The sequence below is a fragment of the Tripterygium wilfordii genome, chromosome 8, assembly GCF_013401445.1.
Source record: "Tripterygium wilfordii isolate XIE 37 chromosome 8, ASM1340144v1, whole genome shotgun sequence".
Taxonomy (NCBI): domain Eukaryota; kingdom Viridiplantae; phylum Streptophyta; class Magnoliopsida; order Celastrales; family Celastraceae; genus Tripterygium; species Tripterygium wilfordii.
Window position 1 is genome coordinate 5546169 of NC_052239.1, and position 17932 is coordinate 5564100.

Consider the following 17932-nt stretch of genomic DNA (forward strand, 5'->3'; position numbering starts at 1 on the left):
GCCCTTAACAAATGGACCTGAAGCCTGCACATCACTACCCTTGCCATTCAACTTGGTCTTTAACTCCACGGAGTTCAATGATTATTTAACATTATCCAATTTGATTGAATCTCGTCCATAAAACATGGAATTAACAAAGAAACTATGCGATACCGGCATTGAACATAACAAAATAAGAGCTTGGACCTCCTCGTTTATCTTGGCTTCAATATTCTTCAATTCCAAGACAAGTTGATTAAAATTATCAAGGTATTAAAGTATAAACATATCTAAGTCCATCTTAAGAGTGTATAATCGTTGTTTCATATACAACCAGTGTTAGGGAATTACTCTCAAGGATCCTTCCTTCAGAACTATCAACAAACCAAAGAGAAATTGAACTTGAGATAACACAATCAACAAACACAAGATTTAAGTGAAAAATTCCAAACCAGAGAAAAAACTACGAGTGACGTCAGAGACAACAAAAGAAACTTTAACTATATGAAATTGTTACAATCATATTGTCAGTGACCACTCTCTACCCAAGAAAATCAAGAATCCTAGAGATTTTCATAAGCACTAATTCAGTCGATCCCCTCTAAGATTCTACATCTTGAACTTCTTATAGTCTCACACCCTTGAACCCATATTCGAACCCCCAAGAGATACACCAAGAGATAAACAACAAGGTTTTCCTCACCTTGCTCTCTCTCTCAGCCACCTCTCTAAACTTAGAGAAACAAACAATAAGAATTAGGGTTAAGTAAACTTATAAACAAATCCCCTATTTATACAAAAATAGTGCAAGTTTTCCTTATTGGACAACCTTCTTCGAGGAAAGATCTCTAGTTAGCCTCCTTTGCCACTTCACATACCCAATCGTCCAGACGCCTAAACACTCATCTAAACGATTACCTGAAAATAACGCTACACCATAGCAGACTTTGACTCCATACTCGATCTGGCCCGATGCCAAATTTCTGATCATATCTAACAACTAGTTAGTCAGAAACTTCGTCATACACAAGCTTGCAAGCTTGTCACAAAGCCCTTTGGTTGTCCCTTCATTTGGAACCTCCTTGAGCACCACATCCGCAATATATAACTGTATCAAACTGTGAGTTTTTTCCTCCATCTCCACTATTTGCTCCTTGGGCAATTTGGCTCCCTCAATTGCATCCAAAATCTTCGTACACCCTTGTTGTCACAGAAGTGCGTGCATCTTGACATGCCACAGACTAAACCCATTCTCTCCATCAAACTTTGCTATGTCAAATTGAACAAGAACAATTGAACCTCACTCCGATACCAATTTGTTGTGAATAATATCGGCTCAATTCGACGTAACAAACAATGCATAAAAAATTAGAGAATAATCATAATCACATAGAAGATACAAGTTTAACAAGGTTCAGCAAACTAGCTACTCCTCAGGCGAAGACAACGAAAGTCTCACTAATATGAATGAAGATCACACAAAATTCCAATGAGAAAAGCTCTCTATGTCAAAAGCTACCCAAAATCTCACTTGGAACAACAAACAACTCTCTCAAACTCTTCCCAAACAAAGCAGATCAATGAAATATGTTTTAACTTTGTCTAACTCTATATAGGGTTTGCAACATATAGCCTATTTATACTATACAAGGAGTTCCATTTGACTGAAACCCTAAAAAATCTAATTAAAATTCGATTTTCAAAAATTATGCTTGAGCCCCGTCGTTTCCTTGAGGAAGGGCTCATACCTTTCTCAAGGAAGGACAAACCGGACTGCCAACAACTTTGTTTTTCATAAAAAAAAATTTCAACAGATATTACTTAATCTCGTAAACAACGATGATTTCAATGAGCTTTATAAAGAACATATTAGCCATCCGAGGTCTACTACAACACAAGATCGGTCAAAGCCAAGCAAGCATTCACATGCAGGTTTTGAAGAGGAAGAGGAATAGCGAGACCCAAATGTAGTCCTCACAAAGGAACAACAGGATTGTGAAGGTTTAATTGAATTTTTGGTTTGGTCTAGTTTTTTTCATACTATTTGTTACTTTACAATGTAATAAAGGCACGAGTTACCCAAAATAATGTAATAGAGTATTTGAAACTCAAAAACAATGTAATAAGAATATGTGATACCATAAAACAATGAAATAATAATTTATCTTAATAAAAAAATAATGTAATAATGGATTGTGTGACTCCAAACAATGTAATAAATGTTCATGTTATCCTAAAACAATATCATAGGTGTCTACGATATTTAAAAACAATGTAATAAAGATCTGTGTTACTCAAAAACAATGTAAATCCATTGCTTATTGTAGTGCATAATGTAATTCCATTGTTTTATATGTACTTCCATTATTTTCAATGTGTTTAATAAATAGTATTGAGATTGATCATGCTATATATGTAATTAAATTGTTTTCAAAAACAACATAATTATAAAAAGAACAGATGACACGATGGATTGTGTAATACAATTGGTCAATTATAGTTACATGTCAATAATATATATGTTAAGCTATCAAATTTCAATCCTTTTTAGGAGGAACCAAGTTCGGACATTGTAAGCTTTTTGTCGGTTAATGTTACCCTTCTTTTCAAAAAAAAATTCAATGCTTTTAAAATAAACAATATGATTTCTTATGTTATACAAATAATTACATTATTTTCTAAAATAATATAATTTAAGCAAGAATATAGAAAAAAAATTTTTAAAAATTTCATATGCGAATTCCACATCTAAAATTCTTTTCAACAAGATTCATAGTCGATATGTTTTACCTCACCATTCTTAATACATTATTTTTGAAAAAAAATATAAAAACTAATGTAATAAAAGTCTGTGAAACTCGAGAACCACGAGTAGCTCATATGACACTCATGTGTGTGGTATCTCTCATAGAAGTCTCGAGCTCAAGCCTCCCCATCCCTTTCCCGAAACTCAAAAATAATGTAATAAAAATCCGTGTTACTCAAAAAACATCAATTTTATTGTTAATGTCAGGGAAAAAAAACCATCAATTTTGTTGTTTTTATTTATCTTATTCAAGTTTTTTACTAATTGAGTAAGGAAAATGTGGATATCTCAATAAAGAATAGTCTGATTACAAAATGCTCACCAAAAGTTTTTGACTTGTAAATTGCTCACTCAACATTCAAAAATCATATACTAGAAGTCACCAGGTTGATTTACTTTCAATCACTAATGGTCAAAGTCGGTATGGGTTGTTTACGTTCAGTCACTAATGGTCAAAGTCGGTATGGCCCTTCAGTGATGTCATTACATGTTTGACTTGGAAATTTTGCATTTATGAATTATTATAAATTTGACTCATTCGACACATTGAGGAAAAAATCTTGACAATTTGAGTTGAAAATCTCAAGCTCCACTTAGTTCATAGATATTGTCTGCTTTGAATTGTTCAATTCCTGAGGATACATCGGGCCCGCATTGTTTTGTTTCTCCTAGGCTAGCAAGTGGGCTTAGCTCAACTCATTTAAGTCTAGGAAAAGACCTTGTATATGTGGTAGGGACTTGGGCAAGCTTATATATATGTGTTTGGACCATTCATGGAAAACATCATTGTGAGCAATTTGAATAGCACTCTGATTGTCATAGTGGATAATGGTAGCAACCGAATGATCTACACCCATATAAGAAAGAAGCCAATGAAGCCAAAGTAGCTCAGACATAGTATCAGCTAGTGTGCGGTGCTCAGATTTAGTGCTATAACGATACACAACAGACTGCTTCTTGCTACGCCATGAGATGAGAGAATCTCCAAGAAAGAAACAATAGCTAGTAATTGACGGTCAGTAGGATTACCGGCCCAGTCAACATTAGATAAGGGAGGACTGCGCAAAGAAATAGTGGCCATGAAACAAGGTACCCTTAACTTAGCGAAGAATGTGAAGCACAACAGCAAAGTTAGTAGACCGGGGAGTAGACATGAACTGACTAACATGATGAATAGCATAGGCAATGTCAAGACATGTGATTGTAAGATAGATAAGGTTGCCAACCAATTGTCGGTAAAAAATGAAATTACTGAGCAAAGTCTCATCTGTCATAGTAAGATGAGTGTTTGCCTCAAGAATACTGATAGCAATTTGGTATCTGTGATTCTCGCAAGCGAGAGAAGGTCAGAACCATACTTGGCTTGAGTCAAATAGTCGTCATCAGGAGTAGGAGTTATCTTTAGACCCAAAAAATATCTGAGATGCCTAAAATCTTGCATCTCAAAGTGTTGTTGAAGGGACTTCTTAAGTGAGTGAATGCCAGCAATATCATAACCTGTAATAATCATGTCATCAACATAAAACAGAAGAAAGATGAGACCATTATCAGAGCAACAAATAAAGAGAGCTAAATCATATTAACTGCCAATGAAGCCAAGCTATTGTATAGAATGACTAAATTTATCAAACCAGGAAAGAGGAGACTGTTTAAGGCCATAAAGAGCCTGTTTGAGATGAAAAACTTATCCGGGATTATTTGAATACCCTGGGGTGGCTGCATATAGATCTCCTCCTAAGGATCACCATGGACAAATGCAATATTAACATTCATCTGGAATAGACTCCATTTCTGAATTGTAGCAACAACAATAAGACTGTGAACAATAGATAGGCGAGCAACTAGGGCAAAATTTTCTTCATAATCGACATCATACTCTTGAATGAAACCTTTTGCCACAAGGCGAGCTTTGTAACACTCAATAGATCCATCAGAATGGGTCTTCATGTTGTAAACTCATTTGCAACCAATTGCCAACTTACCATTCGGGAGATCCATAAGATCCTAAGTTTGAGTATTTGCCAAGGCACCAAATTCCCCTACCATTGCTCTCTTCCAAAGAGGGTCAGACCAAGCCTCACGGTAGAATTGGGGCTCATGAAAAGATATAGGAGTAGAAAAAAAATGATAATCATGGAAGGACAAGACTATAGATCAGAACCTAAATCGGGGGAAAAAGGTCACATGAAAATTTGTAAAAAGAGGAGGAGTGGAGGAGGACATACACAATTTGGATACATCAACAAACATAGTATCTTTTCAGAATACAACATGGCGGGAGATACAAAGATGGTTGGATATGGGATTCCAACAACGATAACCTTTATGTTCAATGCCATACCCGAGGAAACATCATAAATGGGCACAAGGTTTTAGTCTATTCATGAGGTTGTAAGAGAACAAAACAGGAACATCCAAAACTTCAAAGAGAGGAATAATTAGGTGGAATACCACAAAGGCGAAAATATCGAGTGACATTTTGATTAACAGGGGATGGAACACGATTGATGGTGTAGACAGCAGTAAGCGTTGTTTCACCCTAGAAATACTCATGATAGGAGGCTCAAAAAAGTAAGGATATAGTAGAGTTTAGAATATGCTATATTTACGTTCGGCTCTACCATTCTGTTGGGAGGTACCGGGAGAAGAACGTTGAATAATTGTGGCATCTGAATGAAAAATGTCATATAATTTTGAGTCTCGATACTCCATGGCATTGTCTATGTGGAAAACTTGGATTGTTTTTGAAAATTGGGTTTTGATCATTGTGGCAAAAATTCGATAAATGAAAGTCAGTTCAAAACGATTATGAAATAGATAAATCCAAGTGTACTAGGAATAATATGGGAATAATCTTCAATGAAGATAACAAAATACTTGGACCCACCCATTGCAACCATGGGACAAGGACCCCAAATATCATAATGAATTAAATCAAAGCGAGTAGTAAACATTTGAGAATTTTTCTTAAAAGATAAGGCTAGACGTTTAGCCAATTGACATGGAATGCAATTAAAGGTAGAATGCTTGACAGACCCTGATTGACCACTGACTACTAGTGAGTAAGGGACTAATAGCACTAAAGGATGCATGACCTAATGGACGAAGTCATAACTTAGTGGATGAAATGACAATAATTGCTGTAGTAACAAAAGATGTGAGAAATTTGGCTGAAAGATGAAGGGACACAAGCTCAAACATGCAACCACACTTACGGCCTATCCCAACTATCTATTCTGTCACTGAATACTACACAACAAAACCGAAAGAGGTAAATTATACTTCAAGACCCAAATCACACAATTGGCCATAGTATGTGAGAACACATGTGTTCTCCAAGAACGATTTGTCGAGCTATATGGAAATATGCGGAATATAAAACAACAAATAACACGCAATTCTAACAAGGAAAAACACTGGTTTATTGTAACATGAAAAACACCTTAGTACATTCAGCATATGTTTCACCAAATGTAGCAAGTTCGTTAGCTGCACGTGCTTTAACACCTACCGAAGTCTTCAGCTTGAGAAGATGTTGTTTGATTGCCCACAAAAAAAGTGATCCATTCCACCAAGAGCTGTATCACGCCAACATTCTTCTCCAACTAGATTGCATAAGCAAGAAAAAACTTCTAAGCAATAATAAACACGGATCTGTTTTGTGCAATGGCTTCAGTAATCTATGCAACATGTCTAGAGAAAAATATATAGGTAATCCACACAACACGTCTAGAGAAAAATATATAGGTCTTGACCTGTGTTTTTGATAATACCAAGATAGTAATTGTGCTATAACAAAACTCAAAACCTAGGAGATGTTTGTTCGATCTGAAACTTACACTTTAAATTTATCTCCTAGTGTTTTATCTCATCCCAAACTCTAGACAGAGTATATCTAACGAAAGACAACTCTTAACTAGAGTCCTAACATAATAACACAATCATACAAGAGATAAAACTACACTTATATTCACGTCACAACTAAGCTAAACCACTCAGGTCATGTTTGGATCTAATTCAAAACCATAACATGAGTAGCCTATATCAGGTTACACTATATAGTAGTTACCAGTGTAGCCTACCTTAAAATACATCACTGCATAAAAAATCGATAAACTAAGAATATAACAGTTCAATCAGTCTGACCACTCAAAATGTCATATACCAGTGGATTGAAAACCTAACAGTATGCATGAGGTAGGGTGAGGGAGAAAGTAGAGACATGACCAATTTGACTGGCATAAATACGAGACCCATTAGCAGTTTGAATAATAGGAGCATTGGATGCAAGATGCAGAAAGGAAAGACAAGTGGAATTAGAAGCCAAAGGATTACAACAACCAAAATCGAATAACCAAGTAAACATATCTGGAGTGACTGAAAGAGCACTAGAAGAACTATTACCATATGCAAAGTTGAGAGAGTAAATTATGGAAATCAATGACAGAAATAGATGGTGATTCAAGCAGAGGTGAGGCAATGGGATGCCCCTCAGTGGTAGTACCAGTGGAGGAGACTTGAGATCAGAAGGACATTACATAACTTTTGGTCTGGTTCTTATGAAGAGGCTATAGAGGACACGCTCAATCGAATGGCCAGTGTCATGGCAATAACGGTATTCAGTGGAAGATAAAGACGAAGCAGATGATGATTTCATAAGACACTTGGTGGAGCTGTGTCCAGTCTTATGGCAGAAGTGATAAGTAATGGTTCGGTAAGTAGATAGATAATGCCCATGTTTGTGACAGTGCTTGCAGAGTGGTTGATCATTACGAGACATTCGAGTAGACGTAGCAAGTTCAACATCAATGTGTGCATGAGTCATAGTTCCCAAATGAATCTCTTTAGGGTTAAGCTGCTGGATAGCAATATCATGAGTGGACAAAGGACTACGTTGAAGGAGAGAAGCATGAGTAGCTTCATAGGCATGCCGAAGAGCCTAAAGGAACTAAATAAGGTGAAGTTGATCATGGATGGTAGTATATTTCTCAGCATCTACATCGATATCCTAGTTTGGTTCACGCTCTGATGAAAATCTCGAGCCCTATATACACATCATAGATATTGTCCACTTTGGGTTATCTGATTCCAGAGGATACATCGGGTTCGTACGGCTTTGTTTCTCCCTAGCTAGCAAGTGGGTCAAGGCCCAACTCACTTAACTAGGGAAAAGGCCTCTTATGTGTGATAGGGACTTGGGCAAGCTTATATACCACATGGTTGGATATCACCCAACCGATGTGGTATTTTAACACACTCAGCTAACTGATCCCATATGACATGTGATGTGAAATATTTGCATGCGCACAAATCGTACAAATAATAAAGAGTGAATAAAGTATCATTCCCACGAGGATGTATTGGCAATTCACATTCAAATCAATTTAAGCTAAGATTATACTAAATGTAGAAGCAAAGAGTGGTTTTGTGGTTCAATTAACACTAATACAGGAAATTAAAGGATTAACTAATCGAGTCAAACAATTCAACAAACAACCAAGCAAAAACCGAATAGTTTAATCAAGTACGCAACACTAAGGCATTTAATGTCACCACCACCTATCCTATCAGATTACCTTGGTTCATCAATCCCTAATTTCTAATTCAATGTTGACAATCGATTTCCCTTCCTATTCAATGCTCTGTTCCCAGTTACACCGAAAGTATTTTCAATACCAATCCCCGTTATTCCTAACAATCATACTAAATATCAAAAACCCATTAAGCAAAGTAGATCATCGTGTAGCGATTGCATAGGTCATTCACCTATATTCCTATGGTTCATGTAACCTATGTCATCTATGGTGAGTGCAACCCTAAGTATCTCCTTCCAGTCTTAATCTAGGCAAAATATCATTCGAATGGTGATCAAGCATTCAAAAGTATTTAAGCACAACCACAGATAATCAACAAACAAAAAGGAAATCAAGATTAATAAACTAAGTTCATTCAATATTCAAAGGTGAGGCTCCATTAGAGCTCTAGCAAGAGAATTAGTTCCTCATATCATTCAAATACATGATAATATCCAAAATAACAGTCATAGAATCAAGAAATAAGAAGAGATACAAGAAAACCCATGAAATCCCTGCTTCTCCTTGCTCTTAAGCTGTCTCCCAAGAGCTCTTCCAAAACCTAGCCTTCAAGAAGTGTGTCCCCCTCCTAAAACCCTAATTTTCTACCCTTTTATACTCCCAAAAACCCCAGAGTCATTTTTCTAACAATCCTATGTCATTTTGGACTGGACCCACTTGGGTTTTGGGACATTTTCATGGAACTCGAACAACAAAATCACGAATTTGATGAAGTTCGATGGATCAGAAATGGACCCCGATCGATCAAAAACTAACTTAGCTTGGAAACAATGCAATGAACAAACTCGATCCGATTGATCGGAAATGAGGCCCGATCGATCAAAAAAGTCTTTGGTTTCAACTTGTCCATTTTCGCCTCTTTTCGGTTCCCTTCTTCTTGACTCAAACCTTTATACCTGAAATACACAAATACGATTAATTAGGCAGAATCTATCCTTAATCGGCTCAAAACGACATAAAGATCAATGAAAAGAGTGTCCAATTGTATGTATATAATTGGCACATCAACATGCATCTGATTACGAGATTCCATAATTGACTGTTCAGAGGTCTGCTTCAGTTCATGATCGGTGGAGATCAATTGATACTGGTGGGAGATACTAGAGGTGGTGTATTAGCATGCAAGCATGTCCCAAACTTCCTTTGTAGTTTCATAGAGACCAATTTGCTGGTGAATAGACGAGATTTATGAATTACGAAACGATTTGATAATTTGGTGATTCTTACTGTCCTAGGTGTCATACAACTGAGCCCATTTAGCAATTTCCTTGGCATCCTTGGAATCAGGATGAGCTGGAACAGGAAGATCTCCAGTAACAAATGCGCCATGTGAACAGTGAGGAGAATTGTATTTTGTGTATATTCAACTTTGTACAAGAGGGGTATATACGGAAACACAGCATATCCATAAAATAAACTTATATAAACATGTGGCATACCTATGTGGCTTCTTTAATAAAGTTTTTTTTTTTATTTTAATCTATGTGGCATGCCTATCTGGCTCGCCACCTAGATTATGTAAGTTTATGGATGAGAAAATTATGGACATATATCATTTTGGGTATATATATTACACCCTAAAATCTTGCCTTAACTTGCTCCTAAAGTATTGCCTTAACATACTCCTATGATTGATACACAATAATACATATATGGTAACAGACCTTTAATGACTCAGGGTGAATCAAACCAAGTGAAATTTTTGGTAGGACTTTAAAAAATGGGTGAGAGATTTGCAAATCGAAAACTTTTGCTGAGCATTACGTAATCAAGTTGTCCGTTCTTTTCCCCTATTTGAACCGAAAGTAGTATGAATTTCTAGGTTCATCAGCGGACTTTTAAGACTATGGCAATAAGTTGTGTAGATTAGTTTGCTTTGATAATTGCTACATACCCATGTATTGTAATATGAGATCACCTATAATTATATAACTCACTGTGTCCATTGCATGAACAAAGTGGAATACCACCAACCCAAAAGAGAAATTCATTTTCTGCCAATCGATGAAAGTTGTGTCTGTATATTGTTGAATGGACACAGACAGACAACCTCTTGACTCTGGTTTTGTAATGTTGCCTTTATTTCCACCCACACAACACAAAAAAAAAGCTACATCATATAATTAACTTCATAACAGTACCCTGCACTTCCAAAAACTAATGCAATGCTCATCATTCTCATTTCACTAAGTGCACCATAGGGGTATGTACCTAGCCACCCCCTTTTTTATATATATTGTTTATGAATATAATATATATTTTATTTGAATTATGTGCGCACCTTTTTTTAATGTAGTAATCAAATATAAAAAATGTTTGGGATCTCAGTAAATGAGATTCTAATCATCCCAATAATTCATCCTGTTACTTGATTGATGTAAGTATAGAGGTTCAAAAAATTGATGATCGAATCAAAGAGTGACATGTCAGTTATTGGAATGACTGACATCCCTATCACTTCTTATTAAATACTCATTTCATCCCAATTTGTTTGTCATCTTTTGAAAATCTAACTTTTTAAGAAGACATTATTTAATGCAATTTAACTACATAAAATAATCATATTATTCCAAATTTACCCTTATTATGATAGTACTTTTTTTCATTGAAACATGGGTAATTAAAGTTATAATGATAATTTTGAAATACAACAATAAAGTTGTTAATTAATGAAGAAAAGTGATATTAATTTTAAGACAATTCAAAATAAAAAGAACAACTAAGAAAATAGTACGAAAGGACTATAAAATTTAGTAGATGTGCGTAGGGTACACCTTGACCATAGAAATACAAAAAGGACAACTACATATGTCAACTCTCTATCCATTTCAGTAGCAATAAAAAATATACATATGTTAATTAGTCTTTTCCTTAATTATTCAAATATCACAAGAAGAGATTTTTGAAGGAGAGCAAATAATTACAGTTTCTCTGGTGCAAGTGTGGTCCACGTTGGCAATGGTGCGTGTGAATTTCCCATTCCATTTTCCCAAGAAACTACCAGGTGGAGACTTTGAGCCTTGAGGTGCCTATAAATTTAGGACCAAACCCACTTTGCCTTCCATGCCTCAGATTAAGAAATAGAGCTACACAAACGAACCCATCTTCAGATTTTCTCTGCGAGGTTCTTCCTTTTCTCTGTAATTTTCGAAAATGGACATCGAAATGGAGGGGAGGAGGCAGAACGGCACTAAAGGTGATACCTTTTATGGTGAGGACTCCACTGTTGATTGGAGAGGCAAGCCTTCTAATCCTAACAAGCATGGAGGAATGAGGGCTGCTGCATTTGTTCTTGGTATGCTCTCTCTCTTTCTCTCCCCTTGTATGGATGTATGTATAGATTCCTTTACGGCTTTACTGCTTATCTATATATGCTGTAAGATTGATTTTGTGCTTTTTTTAAGGTTGAGTTTGGGTTTGATTAACGCTCAGCTTGTCCGAACAAGTTTTTTATTTTCATTTTTATTTCAAATAGATAAAGTTTTTAGTGGTTATATTATATAATCTTTCCAAATGGGTGTGAGCATGAAACATGTTCTTTGTATTTTGTATTTGGTAGTGCTAGCTTTTATAAATAATCACATTTGTCATTATCATGTCCACTGGACTGAAGAGTTTAATTTTGATTTTGTAAATTTTGGCAGGGCTACAAACATTTGAGATAATGGCAATAGCAGCAGTAGCGAACAACCTGATTACATATGTGATAAATGAGATGCACTATTCATTGTCTCAGGCTGCAAACATTGTGACAAACTTTGTTGGAACTGTCTTCCTCTTGACCCTCCTTGGTGGCTACCTTTCTGATTCTTTTCTTGGGAGTTTCTGGACCATGCTCATCTTTGGTTTTGTGGAACTTTCTGTAAGCTTTCATTAATTCCCCTCTCATTCATCAAATCCACTTTTGTTTTCTTTCTCTAAGTTTTTTTTCTTTCTCTCTTTTGTTTATAATTGGTCTCAAAAGGGGAAAAAAACAACTAATTTTAAGATGATTGTAATAAAGGAAATACTTTGCTTTTTTATGAATAAGTCTTCCCAATCAAAGGGAGGAAAAATACTTTTTCTCTAAAAGAGAGTCTATATTGGATTTTCTTCTTTTTTCTTAAAAAAAAGTTTTGTTCCTGTGCTCGGATAATGTAGAGTTTCCCACTATCAGTCCAAGCTCTTCTTTTGTTTTTTTAGAGTGAAAGAAAACCTCTGTTTTGTCTCTTCTTAACCCTCTGACCCACAAAAACAGTGGATTATATTTACTTCAGAATTATTTCTTTAAAATTACAGTGATATTTTAAGATATAATTTCAAATAAATTTTCATAAAAAATTAAGAAATACACTTCATGTCAAATTACAATGCAGGGTTTCATATTACTATCGGTGCAAGCTCATATTCCTCAACTAAAGCCACCCAAGTGCAATATGTTAGTGACCAATGGAGCTCTCTGTGAGGAAGCAAAGGGCTTCAAGGCCTTGATATTCTTTGCTGCATTGTACTTGGTAGCATTAGGTAGTGGCTGTGTCAAGCCCAATATGATTGCTCATGGAGGTGACCAGTTCAATCAGAACAATCCCAAGCAGTTGAAAATGCTCTCCACCTACTTTAATGGTGCCTACTTTGCCTTCTCTATGGGTGAGCTTGTTGCCCTTACAGTACTTGTTTGGGTGCAAACACACTCTGGAATGGATGTCGGGTTTGGAGTTTCTGCTGCTGCCATGGCCATGGGCTTGATTTGCTTGGTTTATGGAACTGTCTACTACAGGAACAAACCACCTCAAGGAAGCATAATCACTCCCATTGCTCAAGTAAAGCTCTTATTTATTTATTTATTTATTTTATCTATCATACATGGTTATACTCACATGATCAAAACAAAAGGCTTTCCTGGATGAAATTGTGTAAAGTCGTAGGTGTACATATTGCGTGTTAAGATCCCACATCGGTTTGTGACGTATAAACCATGTGATATATATGGATGCCCATATCCCTACCACACTAATAGGTATTTTCATGGGTTTAAGTACCATTAAGTGAGACGTCCTATGAAAAACAAAGCTGTGCCGGCTTGATGTATTCACAGGAACCGGCAAACCCAAAACGGACAATATCTTTGATGTGAGTAGGGCTGGGATTTTCAACATCGCATTGTCAAACCATGATCTAAGAATTCTGAAAATGTACATTATGATTTTACCTTACAGTGGTGACATAAGCTTGTGTACATGATCCCTTTCTTTGTGCATTTCTGTTACTGTGGAAAAACTCTAGTAATAGTAAAATTCTCATGTCTTGAGTTTCTATATGATCAGGTTTTTGTGGCAGCAATATTGAAGAGAAAGCAAGTATGTCCATCTAACCCACAGATGCTTCATGGAAGCCAAAATAACAGTGTTTCCATGGATACTGACTCTGGCAGTCTGCCTCACACGCAGAGATTGAGGTAAGTTTCAATCCGTAATCCATAATCGTTAGCATGGTTGTCCATCTTGTTGAATGCTCAAGTTTGGATCAAGAAAAATCACACTCAAGACACGTATACATACATATTTATGCATTTATATGTATTTATATCATTGTGTAGGTGGGGCTGTATGAGGAGAATTATTGTTATCTATCTTGCCTTGTATTTGAAGATTTATTGGTTGCTTTTGGTAAAGTGTGTGTCTCATCATTATCATCAAATCCTTTGTTTCAAACACTTAAGTTATATACATGATAGATTAGTTGGAATATACAGTGCGATTTCTCTTTCGTCATTGGTTCCTGCTTAAAGATATGCTCCACTAACCCAGTATTCCCTGTAGAGCTAAAGCGTGTGTTGCGTGTTTGCACGAGTCTGAATATTTATGGTTATTGCTACTATTTCTTAATTCCAGAAGTTTACAACCCTTGATTACCGAATGACAGTGAACAAATTTCTGCAGTTTCTTGGACAAAGCCTGCATCAAAGTTGAAGATGGAAGCAATATAAAGGAAAGCCCATGGAGGCTTTGCACTGTCAACCAAGTCGAGCAAGTGAAGATACTGATTTCAGTTCTTCCCATTTTTGCTTGCACAATTGTTTTCAACACTGTTTTAGCTCAACTCCAGACCTTCTCTGTCCAACAAGGGAGTGCTATGAACACCCAACTCACAAAATCCTTCCACATCCCACCAGCCTCACTTCAAGCTATCCCTTATATCATTCTCATCATCTTAGTGCCTCTCTACGACACTTTCTTTATTCCTTTTGCAAGAAAATTCACGGGTCACGTGTCCGGAATCCCACCCTTGCAAAGAATTGGCCTTGGCCTGTTTCTTGTCACATTTTCAATGGTATCAGCAGCTCTCATGGAGAAGAAGAGGAGAGATTCAGCCGTGCATTCGAAGGAAATAATCTCCATCTTTTGGATTGCTCCGCAGTTTCTGATCTTCGGATTATCGGAGATGCTAACTGCAGTTGGGTTGATTGAGTTCTTCTACAAACAGTCATTGAAAGGAATGCAAGCATTCTTAACAGCAGTGACTTACTGCTCATACTCTTTTGGGTTTTACTTGAGTTCCTTATTGGTTTCTTTGGTAAACAAGATCACCTCAAGCTCTTCAAATGGTGGTTGGCTCAGTGATAATGATTTGAACAAAGATAGGCTGGACCTTTTTTATTGGACTCTAGCAGTTCTTAGCTTCCTCAACTTCATCCACTATCTCTTTTGGGCTCGATGGCACTCACTCAGTCCATCTCTATCAACCTCAGAAAGGAATGGAACACATGGAATGGAGTTCAACCAGCATGATCATCACTTCAGCACTTCAAAAAGAATTGAAGCTGAGAGTATACCTTAAACCATGAATGTTCTGTTTCCTTATCCACATATATGTATACTTGTATTAGAAGAAAAAGATTGTAAATAAGTCTCTATATCTATATCAATAGAGAGAGAGAGGAAGTTTGTGTGTGTGTGTATGAAAGAAGAATTGCCTTCAGGCCACCATAATTGTAGGCCATCCTTGAAATTACTCTTAAGAATCTAGTACTTTTTATTTTTTTTATCAGATTTAATAAGTAATTTATCCTTGCTACAAGTCCTCATTTATCAAGGATAAAATCGGAAAATCAATTAAACTATTGGACATAAATGAAAAATTATAATAAAATGTTAGAAATTGTCCAAAAGAGTGTCATTTTGAAAGTGCAATATTATTGTTCCAAAATTGTATGGGAGTTTGTGCCAGAAAAATACCATTTTATGCCCCACATTTTTGCACCACAATATATGCTACTAGTAGCATACGTTGTGGTGCAAAATTGTGTACCAAACACATCCAATACATATATGTCTTTTTGAATGACTGAAAAGGAATGGGATAAGTATGGATTTGGCCTCTATACTTTGCGTTTTGCATTAAAAAAGCCATTGACCTTGTTTTTAGGTCATATCAGACTTTGGACTTACCAAAATAGATCATTTCAACCCTTCCATCAAACTAGAGTTAAAAAAAGTTGATGTGGTAGTTAAGTGTAATTTTTTATTTCTTCATTTATGACATGGCATACATGTGGATTTAACCTATCAAATTATGACACTTGGCTTATTTTTTAAAAAGAAATTAAAGAAGGAGCTGATTTCTAGACAAAGAAAATAGATACCATGAAATCTTACCGACGAACAAAGTTACGACTATGTTGCTGCTAAGCCTCCATATTTGCATAAACAACAAATTTCCGGTATCAATCAATAAACTAGAATGAAACCCATTTGCGATCTTAGTCGCTGGAGTTGATTTGCACAAATAACGGTGAAGTGTTGGGGGAAGAAGACAAAAATGGTAAACTGCACGATTTGGACCCACGGGTCAATGACGGGTCTTCCTTTTTCAGCGATCATTTCGGTCAAAGATGGGTGGAGGTGGTGCACCCGGGCCCAGTGCGTTGATTTGTGGTGGTGGCGGATCGACCGGATTTTCACACAGAGGTACTTCAAAATTCGAGGGAAATTTTTTTTATTCTAGAGGTCGAAGATGGCTAGAGAAGCTTGGGTTGTGGTCGGGGTGGTCCAACAGAGTATTTCGGACGCATTGTTTTTTTTTGTCATGTCATAATTAATATTTGTTTTGTAAAATGACATGTCAGATAATTTGTACCCCATCAACATTTTTTAACGTCCAAGGCTTGAAATATTCCATTTTGATAAGTGTAGGGTCTCAAATAACCCAAAAACAAATTTATCGACTTTTTTTTATCCAAAACGCAACGTATAAGGGTCAAATCGATAGTTATCCACAAAGAAATATACATATATATGCTAAGTGGGTGGCTTTGCGAGGAAGTAGATCGAGGAGAAGGAGGAGGAGGGGGGTCCTCTGGGGAAAAAATCAAACTAGCTAGTATGATGTGATGCATGTATATGGAGGAATAAAGTCAAAAATAATGAGAAAGTGATTCTTGAGAGATAGTTCAAAAGAAGATATAGTGAGAGTAGTTACACTGTCATGTTTTGTATTGGCACATCAAGCACCCTTTTGGTTGAGAGACATGTCCAAAACATGTTTTGATGTTGGAGCTATATATGCCCCCCGCTACTATCTCTATATATATATTCATCAAAGATACTGCCTGCCATGGATGGGCCCCCTCCCCTCCTCTCCCCTCCTCTCCTCTCTTCATCACCTATATCATTTCCCTTTATACAAGGAGATCCACTTACTTGGTCATGTAACTAATCATAACTTGTTATACTATCTATCTACATGTACACATTTACATAACAGGCATAGCCACACATATCATTATTTACATCTTGAGTCATAAAATACACTTTATGCTGAAAGGGCTTGAATGCTTGAATTCTTCCTAGCAAACATACTCTTCACCTAGTGGTAATAAAAGTTAAAGGAGGTACCGTAATAGCCCGTCCCTCCGCATTAATAATACTGACAAGGACAAATCCAACGGGGACTACACTAGGCTCCGTCCCTCTACACTAGTAACACTGGTAAGGGCATATCCAATGTCCTACCCCAAATTTTTTTATAAAATATTATGTATACTTATACAATTATATATAAATAAATAAATGAATAATACACTTACATATAGTTATATACATGCCTATACCTAAATATACACTTAGTTATCTAAATAAAAACACACTTTATATACGGGCACATACCTAAATATCTAGGGCATTAAGTGATTAAAGGCTAACTGTACCGCCTAAGACCCTAATTAGCTAAGTCGTCTTCTAAGTCTTCACTGTCTTTTTGTGCTAGCGCAACCTCTGCTTTTCTGTTGACGAACCGCTTCGTCTCCTACTCTCTTTCGATGGTGCAACTATGCAAGTGTGTCACAGTGTCTGATGACAAACCGCTTCAATATATATTTATGCTGACTTTTTTGATTATTTTATACCACTAAATATCAAGATGAATGTACATCGTTGATTTCATTTTAAATAGTTGTAATGTTGTAAATAGCTATATAAATATTTGGGGGCATTGCCTCTGGACCTGTCAACTTTTAATAATCCCCCCAACATCAATTCCTGGCTCCGCCCTTGAACATTGGGCTAGCCTATATTGG

General features: G+C 36.3%; 1 protein-coding gene across 1 annotated transcript; it reads left to right on the top strand.

The window, feature by feature from the left end:
• Positions 1 to 11435: 11435 nt before the first annotated feature.
• On the top strand, positions 11436 to 15401 carry LOC120003741 (protein NRT1/ PTR FAMILY 4.3-like). Its single transcript, XM_038852807.1, has 5 exons — positions 11436 to 11674; positions 12024 to 12241; positions 12735 to 13178; positions 13683 to 13813; positions 14298 to 15401. Exons 1-5 carry the CDS (start codon positions 11533 to 11535, stop codon positions 15193 to 15195), a joined length of 1833 nt encoding a protein of 610 aa, XP_038708735.1. The 5' UTR covers positions 11436 to 11532; the 3' UTR covers positions 15196 to 15401.
• The last annotated feature ends 2531 nt before the right edge of the window (positions 15402 to 17932 follow it).